The sequence below is a fragment of the Sminthopsis crassicaudata genome, chromosome 2, assembly GCF_048593235.1.
Source record: "Sminthopsis crassicaudata isolate SCR6 chromosome 2, ASM4859323v1, whole genome shotgun sequence".
Taxonomy (NCBI): domain Eukaryota; kingdom Metazoa; phylum Chordata; class Mammalia; order Dasyuromorphia; family Dasyuridae; genus Sminthopsis; species Sminthopsis crassicaudata.
In genome coordinates this window covers 527,201,918-527,223,427 of record NC_133618.1, presented here as the reverse complement: position 1 = coordinate 527,223,427, position 21,510 = coordinate 527,201,918, and the positions used below count along the sequence as shown (strand labels likewise).

At 34.2% G+C, this 21,510-nt stretch overlaps 1 protein-coding gene across 4 annotated transcripts in view; it reads left to right on the top strand.

Moving 5' to 3' along the window:
• Nucleotides 1–21,510, top strand: part of RAB27A (RAB27A, member RAS oncogene family) — a 72,942-nt gene extending 51,432 nt beyond the window's left edge. For 3 of the 4 annotated variants that reach the window (XM_074294566.1, XM_074294562.1, XM_074294564.1), the window contains 5 exons: nt 5,745–5,919; nt 8,167–8,252; nt 10,338–10,441; nt 14,600–14,723; nt 18,740–21,510. In XM_074294566.1, coding sequence (XP_074150667.1) covers nt 5,767–5,919; nt 8,167–8,252; nt 10,338–10,441; nt 14,600–14,723; nt 18,740–18,938 — 666 coding nt within the window. In that variant the 5' untranslated portion in view covers nt 5,745–5,766 and the 3' untranslated portion in view covers nt 18,939–21,510. Of the gene's footprint in view, nt 1–3,549; nt 3,650–5,744; nt 5,920–8,166; nt 8,253–10,337; nt 10,442–14,599; nt 14,724–18,739 lie in introns of those variants that run through there. The other variant, XM_074294565.1, reaches the window with a different exon arrangement.

Genomic DNA, 21,510 nt, shown 5'->3' with positions numbered 1-21,510 from the left:
CACCCACCATTAAGAAACAAAATACAAAAATGCAAATTTTCTTTTTAAAAAAATTCTGGTAACTACTTCAGCATAAATAATTTCCTTTGTAGTCTTATGTATTTTGTTTTATGAACTTAAAAATAAGAATTTGTAAAGGGATCTGTGGGGTTTATAAGGTAGCCTTTTAAGTATAAATGGTTCTTTTTGGCAAAGAACCCCTGCTCCTTATTCTCTTCTATTTTCTTCTTCTCCCTTCCTTTGGAGGTCTTTGGATTATTTTTTCTGGACTCCAGGCAAATGAGTCTTACCTTACCATTCATGCCTTAGTCTGTGGATGGAGTACATTTAATAAAAGCCCATAAATCCTGTATTTTGACCATAGTCCAAAATCTGTTGCTCAAATAATATCTTCTTTACCAGCTATTCATCTACCTTTCTTTTCTGTAATGACAACACATGATGAAAATATCACATGAGCTTTAAGGTCTTTATGTGGTTGCCTTTTTTTTTTTTTTTTTTTTTTGGAACAAGACTCTACTTAGCAATGTTTTATAGAATCTTTCAGTTAATGTTGTTTGTACTCACATGATTCCTCACAAGAGGGTAGAAAAGGCTTGAGAATGATATATTCTATGTCCCGTGTCATTCCCGAGAATGATAACATTTTTATTATTAATGCTAAAATGATAAATATTTGTTTCTGGAGTCCTCAGAATGTATTCATTAGGTCCCTCTTATCTCTTCTTGCTCTGATCCTAATTGGATGTTTGGATCTGAGGAACCATAATCTTTTCTTGGAGAAAAAGCTGCTGCTTCATCCTCAGAAGATCTGTCTCTCTCCTTTTTGTGAAAAACTTCGCATATATTACTCACATATTTGGTCTTTCTTCCTTTATTTTTCTTGTTATTTCCAATCTTTGGCAGAAGTCAACATTCTTTTCTTTTCCATTTCCTGAGATTTTTTGTTTGTTTGTTTGTTTGTTCTTCATATTGACACTGAAGTCCTTTTCTGTTATTGTTTTGTTTTTTTTAAGGAAGACTTTATTCTCCCTGATAATCTAGAAAATAGACAGGGTTCCTACAAGCTTCTTATTTTGAATTTAGAGACTAGTAACTTGGAGATGGAAGAAAGATGAATATCACATATTGTATGTAGATCACTGCAAATTTCTCCCCACACTCCTTGTTGGAAGCAAGATTCTTGGGCTTTTTATATTTGTTGCTAGTAACTCTTGTGGCCAATTCCCCTAGAGAGCTGCTGTGACAAGCTGTTACAGTTTAGCTATGTGACAATTCTTGTCTATGGAAGATATGTGTGGGTGGCTATCTAATAAAGACATGGCTCAGATTACATGTGGCATGAATATATATCTGATCAGAATCTCCTTCTCCAAAGGAGAATGTGATTTTTGTCTTTGTGAGGAAGGAGGGTTATGCTTCGGTCTCATTCTCCAAGGAAGGTATTGGGTTACAATTATTACTGTAATTACTATAAATTAGACGCAATTATACACCACATCACAACATTTAGTCTAGGGTAGCAGTCCTTGGTCATCATTGTTTTTTTGTTTCATAAAGCCTTTTCATTAACAACAAAGTATTGTGAATCCAAAAAATAATTTATGAATCAATATTCTTTCTTTTTATTCATAAAATGCTTATAATAACTACAGTGGTAACTTCAAAATAACTAATTAGATTTTACTCTACATAATTATAATTAGTAAATATGAATATTTTATTCCATCTGTAGACAGAATTTTAAAATTAATTATAAAAAATTAATAAAGTTTTTAGGTAGGATGTTCTATAAAAATTAAAACACACCAAAACCATTGCACATATCATCATGAATCATTGCAGAAACAAATTTATAATACTTTAAACATGCACACACATTGTGATAAAGTACAAATATAATTTGCCAATTATTTATTGCTTAGGGTACCATTAAGGAATTTTTAGCATTAACCCCTTGGATCATTATCATGAAAATCATAGGTATTTACAAATTTCTAAGAAGAAATCACTTGTTTAGGGGTGGGTGTTTTTCATCTAGTGCTTTAAAAAAATCATTTTTCAACATAATTTGTTTCCTCCATAATTACATGAATATGTGGATATACACATGTAATTAAAAAAAAAACCACTAACATTAAAAAAACCAAAACATTATTTTGAGGAGTCCATAGGCTTTACAAGATTACTAGATGAGTGAGTCTATAAAAGAAAAAATAGTTAAAAATCTTGGTTTGGTGGACAATATATTGGGGTTCAGTTTAAATTCTACTTTCTCTGATTTGTTCAAGGAGAGGGTAATATTTGACTTCTAAATGTCTCCTAAGTCCTAAGTCTTCAGTCTCTAAATCCTTCAAATCAACCTACATAGTCAGATTAATCTTGCTAAATCTGTTGGTAATCACCAATGCTGTCAAGCTTTCAGTTGCTTACTGATTAAAGTCCAAATTCCTCAGCCTGGCATTAAGGCCCTTCATCACATGACTGCAGTTTTACCTTTCACTACTACCCTTCTCATACTCTAGCCAAACTGTATTATTCACTATTCCTCAAACACATCCCAAGTTTTTCTACCCCAAAGCCTTTGTTGCTGCATTTGCCTGGAATGTCCTCCAATTGTCTTTCATCTGTTAAACTTTCATATACTCTAAGGCTTGAACTCAAGATCTGCCTTCAAACTGCCCTTGAACTTGATTTTCTCCCCTTATATTACATATCCATCATACCTTGTACTATAGATTTCATATTGTATATCCCCCACTATTTCATTTGATCTTTACATTATAGAGTAGAAGAAAAAACATTGACTTGGGGGGTCAGGAGAACAGAGTATAAATCTTAGCTCTGAAAATTTTCTGCTATCTGTATGCCTATGCTATTACACCTCTTTGATCCTCTGTTTCCATTTTGTAAAATGGAATAATATTTGTCTTTTACTTCACAGGTTTGTGAGGAAGGTGCTTTGTAAATCACAAATGTTTGTTGAATTAGATTTGTTTTCCATCATATGATCCTTCTTTGTGGAAATATTGTTGCTTATTTTTTTTCCTAAATGTATAAAATGAGTTAAGGACAAAGGTGAGTTGAAGAAAACTAGTATTTGCTGTCTTGTCTATTTCTTTTGGGCATTTTTGAAGCAGAAGTAGATGCTTCACTGAAAAGAGAGGTAAATGTAAAAGGGAAGGGACATTGAGTTTTAAGATTTAAGGACCTAATTTTTGAATTTCAAATTTCAAAAAAATAAGAAACTTATTTTAGGCTTTTTAGGGGCAAATGTGATATTATAGTTGCAGAACATTAGCATATTGCTACTAAAGTGTTCTTTTATTTTATAATATAATACTTTCATGATTGTGATAAGAGATATGACATCTTTTGAGAGAAAGAACCAGTGGCTCTATCATGTATTACTGGCTTGCCACACCTGTGTATACAGAAGCCATACCAGTTAAATAGAAAACCATTACAGTCATAGTATCATAATTCATATTATGTAAATAGATTTACAAATGTTTGCAAAGGCTCTGCCCTTGTAGACTGTCCAGTGGTATGAGAAATAGGATGCAAGATAGCTGAACAGCCTGGAGCTGTTGGGTAGCAGGTATGTGTCCAGGAGCACATTGGAGTGGAGCAAAGATTCAGTATTCAGGTAGGGGAAGTTTTGGTTAAGTGTTTGTATCTGGACCTTTATGAAGGGGAGTGGAAAAAGAGGAGAAATTTGTAGTTTTTCTGTATATTGGAAGGAATAGCTGGAGCTGAGATAAGAGGGGAAAATAACAATCTAAATACCTAAATTTTAATGAGAATAGAAAACTGAAATAATTACAGAAGAGAAAAAGCTTATAATGATAAGTATTCTGGTGGAAAGGGGTGGGGAATATCCAACAGGGAAAAAAATTAACCTTTAAAGCATTTTCTTTGTAGAATCTCTAATGTATAGTTTATGTATTTATAGGTAAGAAGGTAGACATGTTGAAGATGGGATGGGATTGAGGTTATTCCCTGAGTTTTTAATGTGGGTTTTCTGTGTGGGAGACATCCTAAAGTAAGGTTCAGCTGAATTTCCAAATGGATTGATTTTTGTAATTTTGGAATTTCAATGTACTTTGGAGAACAAAATTATCTCATACAAATGAATAATTATACGAAGAAACAGCAGTTCTTTTTAAAAAGTATTTCCAAGTAAAGAAAATGAGATCCAGTCTTACATGATATGTAGTCAACAGCCTTCTTGGAAGAATAATAAAGTATAAGGGAGAAAATAAGTTTTTTTTCTTCTAATCACACAGTCACTAAAGTCTCTGTCTTTGTCTCACTCTCCCCATTTCTTCCCTCAGAATCAAACCTAGAACTAGAATCTCAGGCCTAATTTGTAGCAGTGATCTTCCAAGATGAGTTTTTCATACTATTTTCTGGAGTATGTGTAAAGGCTCACTGAGCTTTGATTTTATAGTGCACAATGAAGTGGGGGAAAAATATTCTGGGTGCATAAATTGGCTTGATTTAGATTTATCTCTCATGAGAATTTCTCATCCTTGTTTAAAAACCAACTGAATAGAATAATAGAAATTAGACTAGTATAGAGCTTTTCAGTTTGCCAACTCCTTTGTCATCCTAACTCATTTATCTAGGTGTTAATGGTGTAGACAAAGCATTTTGTAATCTCATTGGATCTTTTCACAAACTCTATGAGATTGGTAATTAAAATATTGTCCACACCTTAAAGATGGGAAAACTGAGGATAAATGTCTTGCCTAAAACCACACAGATTGCCATTGGTGAGCATAAAATATGTGCCTATGGCTTCTGATCTTATGTGCAATGCATATTGGACTATACCAATTGTTGTTCAGATGTGCATGCAAAGTTTCCCAAAAGTTAAAATACAGCTTTGGGAGATTCTCTTTGATGGGAGATAAAAAGGGGGAAAAGTTGGACCTACTTGCAGGTGATGATTTCAAGAGTTTTATTTTTTAGTCTCTTCATTACGCCCATCCCTTCTCTGGGAATTTTCTCTTTTCCTTATTTCTGTTTCCTTTTCCTGTTCATTGGTGCTTTCATTAGTAACACTCTATGGCTACTGTCCTCTTGTGGGTAAATCACTTAACCTCCCTGTGCTTTCCTTTTCCTCATCTGTGTAAAATGATGATAATAATCACTATTTCATGGGGTCATTTGCAAGCAAAGTTTTGTAATCCATATATGAATCCTCATGAGAACATGAGTTACAATTTTATATCTTTTAACTTTTTATTCTGATTGAATCAAAGTGTTTTTATTAAATTATTAAATAAAAAACTTCCTCTGCACAATTAAAATATTTCATATATGTATGAAATACACATACATACAGATATGCACACATATATATCCATACACACATATTCTAGATTAGGTAAGATCTCAAAAGGCAAAGTATTGTTTCTTTTCTATTCTTTTAGAGTAGAGGTAGGGAACCTTTTTTTTCTGCCAAGGGCCATTTGGATATTTACAACATCATCCAGGGCCATACAAAATTATCAACTTAAAGAACTCAAACATTGGGTATTGCTGTTGCTAGCTCTCAGCTCATCATCTGCAGTTGCCTTAGCAAGTTCTCCAGCTTTAGAGCCTTTAGCACAATTCTAAGCACATACTTGATTGTAAATTAGACGTCTTTGAATCTACTTAGCCTTATTTGGATATAGAGTGGTCTTATTTGGATATAGAGTGCTAACATTTTTATTGTACTTTGTATTTTGAAGGTAAACTACTGTGTTTTTCATTATGTCTGATGGAGACTATGATTATCTCATCAAGTTTTTAGCCTTGGGTGATTCTGGAGTTGGGAAGACCAGCTTACTTTACCAGTATACAGATGGCAAATTTAACTCCAAATTCATCACAACAGTAGGCATTGATTTCCGGGAAAAGAGAGTGGTAAGTTTCCAATCCTTGTCTGTGGTATTTAGAAAATGCAATCTCTGAGTAAACATTTAGGATTTACTTGTATTACTTTGTTGACTTCGAAGACATGGGGAGAGAGCAGAGGTTAGCATCTCAAAGTAAAAAAAAAAAAAAAAAAAGTAATAAATTTTTCTTATTTGAACTGAGCAGGATTATCAAAAAATCTATGAATATAGCTATATAGACAAAAGCTACTAATTGAAGAAGCATGGGAATGGGAGTTGAGAGTAAGATCCCACAAGCAATTTATTTTACGACCCTCAGCAAATCATTTTCTGAGCCTTCTTCCTCATATGTAAAAATTAAGGAAGGTAGTTTGACTAGATACTCTTTAACCAATGCCAACATTCTCTAAATTATTTGCTTTTATTATACACATTTTTTTGGCTTCTGTATCTGTTTATGGGTCTGACTTTACTAAAGAAGCATTTATTAACATTTATGTACTATAAATCATCACCAGGACAAAACACGATGTTGTTGATACTACCATCAATGATAATGATATTCATAAATAATTTTCAAATAGCATTTTTTTCTACTGACAAAATATTTAGTTGGTCACTCTATTAATTCTTGTCATTTGCTCCGAGAACTTTGTCTAATTGAACAAATACAATATGTACACAAATAACAGTATATGAAACATGATATTTGGAAGTCATTTGAAAGATCAGAAGAGGAAGAAATCCTTATGAATAGAAGTGATCTAGGGAAAGTGTAAAGCATCTATGCTGGAACTTGAAGTTTTAATATTATAATAAATATTTCCATTTGGGAAATATGAAGCTTTATATCTATATTTCAAGGAGTATTTTTAAAAAATTAGTCAGTGAACAGTCCCATCCTCAGAGTTCTCATAACTCTGGGGTCCTATTGTGTAGTTGCCCATTAACAGCAGCAATATGAGTTGTGCCATGGTGGTACAAGGCACCTTTCGTCCCAGCAATTGTTGATGCTTTTTAAAGAAGTTCTGAGATTCTACTTTACCAGAAGGAGAAACCATAACAGCTTGATCCTTGATTCCTTTCTTATCCCTAGGGTGAATAAGAATTTTTTTTAAAATTCAAATCATATAGTTTTATTGTACAAAAAAAAAAATAATAACCCCAACCCCAAAGCTACCAAACCTCACCTCCCAAACCACGGAGGTGGGAGGACGGGAAGAGGGGATTGTAAAGGGCTGAAACTCTGAATAGGCGGGCTGAAACTCTGAATAGGCGAACTGAAATCAGACAACCAAGCACTTAAGGCTAATTACCTATTGGCCAATGCTCTATTATGCTCTGAAAATATCCCTTCCCACTATTCTGTGCTGACTGGATCTTTTGGTGTAGACAGATAATTTTAGGAGGGATTAGGAGTAAGACAAGCCACTGTGGAGGAAGCCAACTAGAAGGGAAGTCAGTTGGTGGAGAGTGTGAGTGATTCCTTTCACTTCTCCCCCTAAAAACCAAGGACATTTGCTGATCCTGACTGGCTAATCCTGAGGTCAATAGGGAACTAATTCAGACTTCACAGGGGATAAAGAAGGGGTGGAACAAAAAACAATTCCAAACTCCTAACTCAACATCGCAGGAAGGGAATAGGGTGGGGGCCTTCTCTAAAATGGTGGATTTAGCTGCCCCTTTCCAGCAGGTTCATCAGCTTTAAGGGGATCTCCATAAACAGGGAGCTTCTGATAAGGCAGCAAGCTTGCAAGTGTCTGCTAGGTAGTACTTCCCTATTGTTTCTATCCCCCACCATGTTACTGCTCCACAAAGAAAAGAAGAATATGTCTTTTGAAGATTGGGGTTTTAAAGGGGACATGGGATCATAAGTCAGTTTTTGTCACCCTGATTATGTTAATTAGAAAGCTGAACTTTCAGTGGGGGTCCTCAGATGTGTCCTCAGGGAAAACATCTTAAATGTCATATCTAGTCCAGCCCTTTCATTTATGAGCAATGATGAGGCCTAAAGATGGTTTAGTGTTGCTCAGTCTTACCCATAGTAAGTATCAGAATAAGAGTCTCTAACTTATTATATGGTATTAAATGTTAATCTCACTGTCTTTTAGTTAAAAGGAGTTAACTCCTTTTAATTGGAGTTTTTAATTGTTCAGATTCCCAAGGGGAACTGGATTTCCTTTAGATTTTGCTCTTGTTCCTGGTATTTGTTTACTGTTCACCAAAGATGTGTTTTGTTTCCCTGTTTTTTTTTTTTTTTTTAATTTACTTCTAGGTATATAGGGCCAATGGGCCAGATGGAGCAATTGGCAGAGGCCAGAGAATCCACTTGCAGTTATGGGACACAGCAGGGCAAGAGAGGTGAGGCTTACACCAGTTATAGGAAGAACACAAAGCAAGCAATGATCGATAGACAATCACATGATCAGAGAACTGGCCAGTTACCTGATATACACCTGGGCAAAAAATATGCTGCCAACTAAAACAGGAAATTTATCAGACTGACATGAGAATGATGGTTTGGTTTTCCATAAGTCTGAAGGGAAAATAATCTTTTCAAAAATGTATTCCTTTTCTTACAGGCATTTTATTAACATATTTTCCCCTAACACTTACACTTTCCTCTAACACTAATAAACTTCCTTTATTTCTTCTTGCTAATGGGGCCCTTTATATATATTGTTGTATCATTAAGACTCACCTGCTGAAGTCGTAGATAGGTCTCCCTATCAGAATCTAGAGGCCAACAGGAATAGTCCACGTAGCCTTGGCAGGATGTTGCTTTCACTTTATATCTGGCTTCTGTTATCTCTCTGAGCCTACCTGCCTAGGGTTTTATTGGATATGAGAAACAGCTGTTTTCAATGTTTGAATGATAGCTATTTGAAATCAATATTTGAGGAAAAACCTAGCACACCTGGTTGGATGACTTAAATTCACTTTACTTGAATTCCTAGAAGTCTGGTGTTTGAGATGGGGGCGGGAAGGGTGTGTGGCAGGAGAGGGGATGTGAGAGTTTTATGTTGCTCCAAGTCTTGAGAGAGAGAATAGGTGAGGTTAGTGACTGAGTCATTGTTACTCTCCAGTCTTAGGGACAGTAGTCTTTGGGAGAAGCTTGAGGTTAGTGGCCAGAGGACCCATCATGGCAGTGAGAAATAGTGGAAAGAATGTTGTAATCAGGAGAGACATGGTTTAGAATTCTGCCTCAGTACTTAGCTACGTCACCATAATCAAGCCTCTCAATCCCTCTCTCTCCCCCTGAACCTCAATTTTCTTAACTGTAAGATTGGGATGATACCTGTGGAATCTATTTCACAAAGCTGTTGGAGACCTCGAGATTAAAAAATGTAGGGGGTTTTATAAAACTTAAAATAATACGCATTTTGTGGGTGTCAGTATTTTGTTATAAGGTTACCCTAAAGTTTTAAAAACAACTATATTTAGTATTTATATTTATTTACTATTTTAGTATTTATAAATAGTACTTTAAAAATTTGCAAAATATTTTAGATGTTATCTCACTTTATCCTCATAATCGATCTGGGAGGAAGGTGCTTTAATTATACTAATTTTACAGATGAGGAAATTGAGGCTGAGAGTAGTCAAGTGGCTATCCTAGTGTTACACAGCTAGTAAAGATCTAAGACAGAATTTGACTTTAGGTTTTTCCAAGTTCAGCTTTCTGACTTTAAATCTATGTGTCTTTAAGCCTATAATATACACACAAATACATTTTAAGGATATATAGTATAGTGTATAGGAAACTCACTTCAGAGTGAAAAGGAAAACTTGGGTTCATATCTTGCCTGTGATATTGGCTTTGCGATCCTGGGCAAGTCACTTAGTCTAAGGTAACTATTCAAGACTATCAACTTCAGAAGTGTGTTGATAGAGGAAATTACCCACCAGGAGCTTCTTCTAATGAAATCACAGATCCAGTAAAAACAAAGGGAAACAACAAAATATTAAATTTAAAAATTTACACAAGTATTTCTTTTATAACACGATTGACATGGAAACATGTATTACAGGTTATATATTGTATGATTATACATGTATTTATATAGGTTATACATTATATATGTATAACCTACATAAAATTGCTTGCCTTCTCAACAAGGGGGGGAGGTAAGGAAGGGAAGGAGAAAATTTGGAATTCAAATTTAAAAAAAAAGAATGCTAAAAATTGTTTTTGCATGTAATTGGGAGAAAATAAAATATTAGATAAAAAGAAAATATACAGGTGTACACAGTGCTCATTGCCTAATTATGCATGGTTCCATCATAAATTATTGGTTAATCAATCAATGGGGTCCGGAATTAGTTTTTGTTATTTCTGTTATGTGATTGACTGAGTTACCTCACTTTTGTGTAGGGACCATTAATTTAAAACAAGTAGCTGGTTCTCATGAGGGGACCACTAAAGTTTTGCTTTTGTGTTCCTAGATTTCGTAGCCTGACTACTGCATTTTTCAGAGATGCTATGGGTTTCCTTCTCCTTTTTGATCTGACTAATGAGCAAAGTTTTCTCAATGTCCGAAACTGGATAAGTAAGTACTTTTTTCATCTTTCTTTATAGTCTTTTTTAAAAAACCCAGTTGTATAGGATAAGGCATGATAAGATATACAGGGCTTAAACCTGTGATTTAACTATAGCAAAGTTATATAATGATTGTTACTAATATCTTTTTGAGAAAGTCATAAAGGTTATGGGGTTGACTTGAAATCAATTCTCTGGGGGTTCGATTCCTTCCTTACTCGATTATAGGATTTAATGAACACAGGTTACTCAAATGTATGATAAGAGGGAAGGCAACCATAGAGTCATTCAATATTAGTAGTGGTTAGTTCTACAGAGGAGACAGATAATAAAAATCATTAAGATAACGGCTCTTAGGGAAATAAAGGAACCAATGGAAGATAGAATATTTCATGCTGTATAAGCATCTGGGTAGCCTGAGTATCGTTGAGGTATGCCTGAAAGACCTAGGAAGTGTTGAGGGAAGAAGGTTATATTAATTCCAACAAACATAATAGAGAAATGAAGTTTTTGCTCATATATCATTAAGTATATAACCTGTAAAGAGTAGGAATCAATGAACGGAACCTCCTATAATTGCACAAATTCAGGATTTTTTTGAGTATCAGGTTAAAGGGATTAATATGAAAGTTGATATGAGGATTTTTAGCATTGTAGGAGATTAAGGTTTTGGATGTGGTCAGTGCCGTGGGTAGCAGAGATTTTGACCAGCAGTGCTAGGCCAATGGCTGCTTCACAAGCTGAAAAGACTAAAAGGATCAGTGGGGTTATGGATATTGAGAATATGTGGAAGTGGGTGATTAAGAGGGTTATAAGAATAAAAAGGGATAACATTATACCCTCTAAGCATAAGAGGGTTGATATTAGGTGGGATCGATAAATTAGGACTCCTGTAAGGGCTAACAGGAAAGCCATGGTTAGATTTAAGTTGACAGGAAGCATAAGGTATTCATGGGATAGAACTTAGAGAAATTTGCTTTTGAATTCAGTTTGTAACTTAAGGCAAATAAAAGAAAAAATGCTTTAATAAGTTACATTTTTTCCTTTGACTTTTAATAGTTGTTCTTTCCTTCCCTAGTTAGAAGAATCATAGAAATGTAAGAATAAGACTTTGAGATATCATGTAATCTGTGTTGTAGTTTTCAGTTGGAATTGAACCTAGACTATGATTAGAAAATAAGACTATGACTCATTTAAAAATATTATCCTGCAAAGATTCCACCTCTCTTATTGTTTAGGTTTCTTGGCCATGATGGCTATTAAATTAAATTGCTCTTGCAAGATGTAGTTGGAACATATGTCAGTTATTCGTTAACTGTAATGGATGGTTTTTTGGAGATGAGGAGAAGAGTAGTTGTTGATATAAATTAAAATGAACTTTTGGGACAACTGGCAAATTTTATTTTTCTGCCCTTCCTATTTTTTGTTATCATGATTAATTGAATGTTAGGTATATTTTTCTATCATTAGGATTGTTTTTTAAATAATTACTCAAGACTGTAGGATACGTTGGAATTTAAAAAAATCAATATTGCTATAATATATCACATAGCTAGCAAGACATGGATTCAAGTGAAGCCTTTGACATATTAGATGTGCAACCTTAAGTACAGTCATTTTTCCTCTTAATTTCTCAGAAGCCCAGTCAATTTTGAGATGATAAATTACAGAACAATGAATGTTTTGCATTGCTGGAGGGAGCTTTCTCACTGGGACTTCTCCACTTCACTTCACTTGAATGAACACTCCATCTACTTCAATGAAATTCTGAAGTTCTGAAACGAACAAATCTGTTTCATATTATGAGGAAAAAAGCATAAAACCTCAAACATATTTACTTTGTATGATTTTGTGAAATGGTAATAAGATTATTGGACACCTAGGTGGCAAAATGAATTGAGCATTGGACTTAGGATGAGGAAGACTCATCTTTCTGAATTCAAATTCAGCCTCAGATACTGAGTAGCTGTGTGACCCTGAACATGCCATTTAACCCCCATTTGCTTCAGTTTCCTCATCTGTAAAATGAGTTGGGGAAGAAAATGGCAAACTACTCTAGAATCTTTGTCAAGAAAACTCCCAAAAAGGTGACAAAGAGTCAGATGGGACTGAAAACAACTAAATAACAGCAGCAATGTGAGTGTATTAGTGTCAGACTATATGGATTGACTCCTAAGGTTTGACACTATCTTAGTGATTCTAGGCAAGTACCCAACCCTTTCCACATTCATTTTCTACTGGAGATAATTCTTAGGTGTGGGACATAAAGTGAAAGGGATCTTAGAGATCATTTAGAGGTGATACATTCATTCAATATTTACTCATTATTGATTATTCAGAGGTATTCTGTTCCTGGTATTGGAATGGGATGTGGGTACATAATTTCTCTATCTGGCTTAGCCCTTTGCAAATAATGCTGGTTCCTTTTGGAATCAATAGCTAAGAGGCAGAATGGGGCCATTTATGACATGATTGTAGTTAATTTGAACCAATTCTCTCATGATTATTCTGAGTTTTTTTAGTACAAAACAACAGAATGAGTTCTATTTCTGGGTTCTTCAGAACACATTTGAATATTATTAATTCTGTCCTATCCTAGATATATTGTATATCTATATACTACATATATGGAGTATTTTCAAAAGTCTTATGTTAGTGTATATAAATCTCAGCTAAACTGCTTCAAATTCCATTACTTTCTTTTCTTGGTAGGAGTCTGGACATAAAAAGTTTATGTTGCAAGTTCTTGTATGACACATGTCATTATTAAACTTTAGATTCCACAACAATATGTATTTGTATTCTTTGTCAATTAATAAGGGTTTAAATTCCTAGCTCAGGGTTCTTAACTGTTCTCGAAGAGGACCATGACATCAGGGAGGTGATGCTTTGGATTTAAGTGAAGGAAGGCTGTGTAAGGTCATGGTTCTTAGAGATGGCAAAGGCTTAGATAAGGTCCTTGCCTAGAAAGATAATCTAGTGAGAAGGACAAAATATGCACTCAAAACACTTAGTGATAAAAGACAGTTTTTAAATAACATTGTATTATGTTATACAATGGCAGCCTGGCAAAGCTGATAAGAATGCTAGCTTGGTGACCAGATGACCTTGTTTCAAATCCTTCCCTGGACAGTTATTGTGTGTCCCTTTATATCTCAAGAAATTACCTGGAATTTCACTAAGTAATGGATGGTCTCAATGTGCCTTGATAGAGGAAGTTCCTCCTGAATTTCCCACACTGACAAAGTTGTAGAACCTTTATGTATTCTTCTATGTTCAGAATATTACGTTAATGAGATTGGAGAAGAGTGATCATTAGAATGACACAAAAGAGGGAAGGGCATTTGAAAAGAGATTGAGCAATATAATAAAAGAATATAAAGATAGAGAAAAAAGAGAACAAAAATGGAGTAAAGAAGAGAGGAGGGAAGAGGGAACATTTTGCTTTGAAAGAAAATGTGGCAATGAAAGTATTAGGAAAGTGTCATTTTTTAAAAAAAAAAGCTTTGTTATTTGGGAGATTGTGTGCTTGGATAGTTGACCTTATTACATGGTTTAGTTGGTTTTCTCTTGTGTCTAGATGTAAGGCAGCAACCATGAAAAAGCCTATAAACCCAAGGGAAAAGAATTGTAGTTATTTTAGCCTTCTAGAATTCCAGAAGGTTCTTTTTGACTCCATCATTTATTTCATTGCTGTCTGTGCCTGTTACTTCTTTCCTTCCCAATGAAATCCTTTGTTTGTCCTAGAGTTACTCCAGTGGGAAAGATTTATAGTGAGAAACAAGAAAATACAATGGAGGAAAAATTCAGACAGAAATGGATTAGATAGAAAGTCATTTTTATTTGCTATAGTAAAAAACTTTGAGGAAGCCTATCAAAACAGTTTTAAGTTTGGAATTGTAGACATTGCTCTCAGCATCTTTTTTTTAAACCATTTAATAAGAGTATGAGTGAGCATAAATTTCTGTGTGTTGGGAAGAGAAGAGGAAGTTTGAAAAAATTTAACCCTTCATCCAATATTTGTAAGATATAGGATTTACTTAAGTAAAATTATTTTGTTCTAGTTTCCATCCCAGAATTTTACAATTTAATGATTATTTTAGACCTTAAGCTGTTTTCATTACTATGGACCTATAACCACTTCTTGCATTTATTTTTTTATCGACAGGCCAACTCCAAATGCATGCATATTGTGAAAGCCCAGATGTAGTGCTCTGTGGTAATAAAAGTGATCTGGTGGACCAGAGAGTAGTAAAAGAAGAGGAAGCTAGGGAACTTGCTGAAAAATATGGGTAAGTTTTTTTGTCACAAGATAAGGAAACTTGGGTTTTTAAAAGGTGACATCATATGGAGGCTCAGTAAAAATCTGCTATAATGTTGACTTTTGGAGACATCAGACTGCATGTTTTACCTTCAGGGATCACAGTTCCCATATTTTTAGACTGTCCGATGTTCAAAATGGGACTGTAGTTGCTCCTACTTTTCCCCTTGGGCACATACAAGTAGCTCTTATGGAACTGGGGTACTTTCTGTTCCTCAGATCAAAAGAATCCCATCTTTTACTAAAACAAGTCAAAATTGAAAGTGCAAGAGCAGAAGAGTTTCAATCAAGCCTCCTACCATGACCTTGGCTTTATAGTTCAGACTGTCTTCCTTCTTAAATTATCTCCATTTACATCATATAGATTTTGTTTGTCCATAGTTATTTACGTTACCATCATTAGAATGTGCACTTCTGGAGCACAGGGTCTTTTTGTCCTTCTTTGTATTCCCAGTGTTTGACATGGTACCTATCATTCAGTAAATACATAGAATTGATTGTATTACATGGGAGACACTGGCACAGACAGGGCTGTTTAGCATGGCATGCCCTCATCAGAGAAGGTGCTGTGTTCTATGAGCAAAGCAGATTTGAAGTAGTTCAGAAGAAATGAGAGATATGCAAAGTTACATCCCAAATGTTCACTGGGACTATCTGTGTCCAACTTGTGGTAGAGCATTCTGAGTTTGTGTTGGTCTGATCAGACTCAGTCTGGCACACTAACTTTAACATAGTGGTATCATTTTGTTCTTCTTGGAGGACAAAATACAACAACTTAAATGCTAATTGAATGACTGACTAGACTTGGTGAGGGAGAGGAGTTGGGCTAAGTGTGCAGGATGAATGCAAGAGAGGAGATGTTGAGAAAGGGAAAGTGGATAGGAAGAATCCTTTTTATTGCTTTTAGAGGAATCATCTGTTACTGTTTGTGAAAAGACTAACAAAAAAAAAGTTTACTTTTCATTGATAAAGTCTCAGATTTCTCTCAATTCAATAGAAAGATCCACCTGAGTGTGACAATGCAGAGGGGTGTGTGTGTGTGTGTGTGTGTGTGTGTGTAGAAATTTTAGTATAAAGTTAAAGGACTAAGATGGCAATTTTACTCTGTCAATACTTCATTCTTTTTTTATTAAAGCTTTTTATTTACAGAGCATATGCATGGGTAATTTTCCCAACACTGATCCTTGCAAAACCTTTTTGTTCCAAATTTTCCTCTCCTTTCCACCACCCTCTCCCCTAACTGGCAGGTAGTCTAATAAATATGTTGAAATACATGTTAAATCCAATATATGTATACATATTTATATAGTTATCTTGCTGCACAAGAAAAATGAGATCAATAAGGAAGAAATAGAGAAACTGAGAAACAAAATAAAATGCAAGCAAATAACGTAAGAATGCTATGTTGTGTTCCACACTCTGTTCCCACAGCTCTTTCTCTGGGTGTAGATGACTCTCTTCATCAATGAACCTAAGTAGACTGGTGATGTGAAGTAGACTAAGTAGACTGGTGGTGGTAGTCAACTTGCAAAGGGTTAAGGAGAAAATGGATGGCAAAAATAGAGGCAGTGAAGGAAGGAACAAAATAATCTACAAAGTCCTTCCAAAGTCAATGATTCATTATAATAGTTGGGTCAAGAAGATTGGTCAAGCAGGTTTTATTGTTGTATGGAAGAGCTGTGTATGTTTGGATAGAAAGAAAGAAACATCTAGGGAAGATGAAGATATTGGGTGGAATGGTATAGAAAGGTAAGAGATAAGCATGGCAGAAAGGACCATCATGAATCTAGAATGGAGGTTCTAAAGGGTAGCATGCTCCTCACACATTCTATTAGGTCCCTTGAACATCCTTGAGAGGATTGATGTAGAGAAGTATATCTTGGGGTAACACTGAGGATGGCTAGGATATCATCAATAGGGTTAATTAGTGAGGTTGGGAATAGTGCAGAAAGAGAGAAGATGGAATTGAATCTAGATTTAGAAGAGCCAACAGAGGTGGTACTCTAGGGAAATACATCATGAATAAAAGATTGGCAATAAGGAAAGACCAAGTAAAATTTTAATATTCTGAAAGTAAGCAGGTACCTTTTCTCAGAGAAACATTTTCAGGCAAGTAATTAATCAATGTAGTACTGCATTAGCACCATCTTGTGGAGAAAAGTGAATAATACAAAATGCCAGTATATACTTGAACACAATTAATTCTTTACAAATACAAAGTGTGATTCAAGGCTTGAGTTTTTAAGTTAAGGATTTTACCAAACTTGTGTAGAAACCACACAATAATGAGCCATTCAAGAAGAAAAAAAATACCTCTTGTAGAGGTAGTTTTGTGTGTTTTTTAAACATTTTGTACTTATAGGATTATGGAAAAATTTTATGGAATAAAATGTTATTATGTCCCCTAAATGATTTCTAGAAATTATGCACTAAGAAGATTGCATATGCTTAGTGTCAGTGATCATTGAAGTTTTTACAACGAGCGTTTCAAAATGCTGTTTGAACCATTAATAGTTAATATGTATATATAATTTTAAAAGTTTAAGACTTTTGGAATACCCTGTGTACTTGAGGACAAATAGCACAGTTCTTATTACCAAGAACAAGATTAATTTGTATTCAGGGTGGGTAGGAGAGGGGTATTTAGAATAAGGTTCCTCAATCTTTGTGTCATGACAGTGTATATCATGGCTGATTTTAGCAAGCTTTTAAAATCTATGGATTTTTTTTTTTCAAATAGTTAGAGGAAATATTAAATTTCATACAGAGATTAGTAGAAATAAAAATGTAATTATTTTCCAATCAAAGTTCATGGATCCCTGAAATTCATCCATGGACAACTTGGGATTCTTAGACTAGTTTAAGAACTTTAAATTCTTAGATTCTTAGACTAATTTTAAGAACTGATAGAGGGGTTGGTGGATGTATTTTTATCTACTCCATTTTGATGGTAGGATTGATGAGGGGGGACCCTGAAACTCTCTCTAAAACTCCTTCAAGGAGAAAGTCTCCTTGAATCCTGGCCTTTGTAAAAAAAAAAAAATAAAAAAATAAAAAAAATAAAAACAAAACCCACATGAAGGAAACAGGATAAATAGCTTCATTCTGTTTTCCTGAGAGAAGAGCACCCACACCCATTGATAATACTCACTACTGATTAAGCTTCCTATTGAATTAAAGATCAGCCTAGAGATACTCTTCAATTCTAAGACTTTCTATTCTAATTCCAGTTCAAGCTGCACCAGCCCCCAATCAAGAGCAACTCCCAGCTTGTAGCCAAGGTCTCAATTATAAAATGAGCCGACTTGGGGCTCAGTCCTTGCAGAGGACCTAATATGTCATCCCTAGCATAGCAGCAACCTCTGCCTGCTGAAATGATAATCTCTTTCAGCGTTACCCTCTCTTTATCTTTCTCACCTATTTCCTTAACAAGACTTTATACCTCTCTGTTGGGATTTCTCTGCTAGAAACTTTACTTCTCTGTCAGGACTTTGTTACTAAGGAATTCAGTCTTTCTATTCATGCATAGCAAAGACTGACTTCCAATGCCAATAATAAACTTTTTTTTTTTTTACCAGTCTAGCTTTACAGGTTCATAAAGGAATTTACAAAGGACCTCTGCACCAGCAGAAGAGGGTTCCCTCAACTCCCTGCCCTGTGCCAAATCCTAGGGGGGCTTAGGGGAGCCAAACCTCTTAATTTGGTTGTCTGAACTCCAAACCTGTCATAATCTCATCATTTAACTCCCTGACCCCAAGAAACCCTAAGCTCTTCAGGATCCATTTATTTCTGTAGAATTTAGAAACAAAAGAAGTTTTGATTCTGCTTTTGAATACCTGTTAGATGAAATATGTATTTCAAAATATCACAAATGTAGCTTTCTTTAGAAAAGGTATCTGAAGACATACTAATTTCCTGCTTTGGTATAAATAATGGAGATAGTCTGAGAACCACATGGCATTAATTCAAATGTTCTCTGTCTTCTAGAATCCCATACTTTGAAACCAGTGCTGCCAATGGCACTAACATAAGCAAGGCAATTGAAATGCTCCTGGATCTGATAATGAAACGAATGGAACGATGTGTGGACAAGTCCTGGATCCCCGAGGGAGTAGTGCGATCTAACGGCCACAATTCTACTGAGCACTTAAATGAAAACAAAGAAAGGGGTGGATGTGGTTGCTAAAAAAGTAAAGTGCCATAATATAATAAACTGCTAAAATTCAAGAAACCTGTGTATTTTAAAATTTTAAAAATCATTTCTATGTGGTACAGTTGCAGTTGAATGGATTTCTGTGAAGAATTAAGAAAGCAGAAAGTAGTATTTCCTAACTGATTTAACTGACCGTTGCTGGGTAATTTATAAAAAAATAAAAAATATATTCAGACTGGAATTTAATTAAAAAGCATATTTATAGTGCTTAATCCATATTAGTTATTCCTTCAGGGATTTAGCATTTTGAAGCAGTAATAGCCAATAAAATTGCATTCAATCATGGAATTTGTGGCTAAACGAGGATCTCAAAGATCTTCCAGTCCTGAAATTTTTTCACAGCTACTTATTGTGATACTTAGTGTAGGAGTACTGAGTATCTCCTGTATGGTGGCATTCTAAGCAACTGAAACAATTATTTAGAGAATTCTATTTATAATAAATTTCCTATAGGAATATTATTTATAAAACCAAAACCAAGTTTATATTACTGTGTGTAAGATGCCGTTGTGAATTCGATTTTTAAAAACCTCCAACTGTACCATATATGAAATTATAAAATAGCATTTATGCCACTTGAATGTTAAATCAGAAGGCAGGTACACACACACACACACACACACACACACACACACACACACACTCAGTTTGTTTCAAGTGTAAGGGGATGATGATTTGGAGATACTTATAGAAACAAAGGGGCAAAACTTGTTGTACTTTTGACCTCTCCAGTATTGTTCAGTGATGTTCTGGGGTAATTTGTGTAATCAACTCTACTGTGATGGGAGCTGAAAGTAAAATTGTTTATTCTCACCTTAAATAAATAGCAAGTGAGCCTGAACAAGTTTGCTGAGGGGGAAGCAAAGATAATTTTTTGGACTTTTACCCCAATTCCCAGAGTGAAACTGTGCTGTATACTTTACAAATGACTTCTCCAAGTTTTGGTAGGATTATGTGTGACTGGGGGTTAAATGGACCAAGGTTCTAAAGCCACTTATTTTAATATTTTGGGTATTGTTTCAATCTTATATGAGCAGTAAAACTGGTGCTTCTGACTCTTCATTGTGTTTTCACCATAGAGAAAAGTCAGCATAATTGTAAATTATGGGACTAATTCACTTTGTTTGGGAGTTATTTTTGGCCAACAAATTTTTTGTGTTATAGCTGGTGCTTTGCACTGAAATTATTTGTAAAAATTAAACATCTTGAACAAATTTTTTTTTTCAAATTTAGGTTAAATTCCTAATATTGGTCTGGTTATATTTTAAAATACGAAATTTTAAGCTTGTAATTACACCAAGTAATCTTTCACTTGACTCCTGGGTAACATGTAGCTGATGTTTTCAAATTTCTTTCTTTTTCTTTACTAGAAGAAATTGATTTTGTATTTTAGTGGAAGACATTTTTTTTTTTTTTTTACTGCTTTTAAATTCTAATTTAATTTCTAATGCAATGTAAAAATTATTACAGCAATTTTTTGTCAATAACACCGTGCACTGCACATCTGGACAATACCTTGCCAAAGTGTCTACATACTAAATTTAAAGTGGTTTGCAGGTTCTTTTTAGGTATTTTCATAGCATTTGTTTACAGAAATCAAAATTATTTCTTTCAGGGGAATAATATTTATTAAAAATTTCAACCAAGTAATGTAAACTTATTAGTCCAATGGCCAGCAAATCTTTGATAATATTTAATATAGTTTAAATTAAAAATAAAAATGTATTGCATAGATTATACAGTATTTGGTTAAAACTAAGGAAATGAAATTATGAAAAAATAATTACTTTTATAGAATAGCTTTCTGATGAATTTTAAAATGTAGTAGAATGTAGGGCTTTCCTCCTCTCTTGCTTTCTTAAAGTATGATATACTTTTCTTCCCTGCTATAAATAATATATACTAAATTTTTATTCTGATTTACACCCGAAATGCCTGAGAGAACTTTCAGAAGTAGACAGGAGTGAAGACTTGTGAATATACTGTTTTTTGTATTGTTATGTGCAATTCCAAGGAATGGATTCTGAAATCACTGGATTACGTTGTTTACTCAACAGTGCCTTCTGAAGGTGCTACAATAAAGTAAATGATGTTAGTATAAATCAGAATGCAAATTGTAAGATAAATTGTATATTTTAAAATAGATATATACATATACTATATTTGTATGTTGTGTATGTAACTATGTGTCTGGGATTAATACTCAAGGCAAGTTACATGTGGTCATACATTGATATTTAATTTTAAAGAACTACATGCATAATTAACTGCCCACTCCATTAACTTTAAGAAAGTTAAGGTGTAAATTTCATGCAATTCTTTTAAAAGTGTTATGTGCCCACACAAGCCAAGTTTAGCTACTGAAATAAATGATGTACATTTTGGAGGGAGTAATTTGTTTAGGTTTGATATTAAAATGCCATATTTTTGTCCTACAACTTATTTTTCTATTTATAGTCATATATAAAAAGTAAAATGTATCTTTAATGAAACAGCTTTAACCTTGTGTCACACATATTATGCATAATAAAAAAGGTCTATCAAA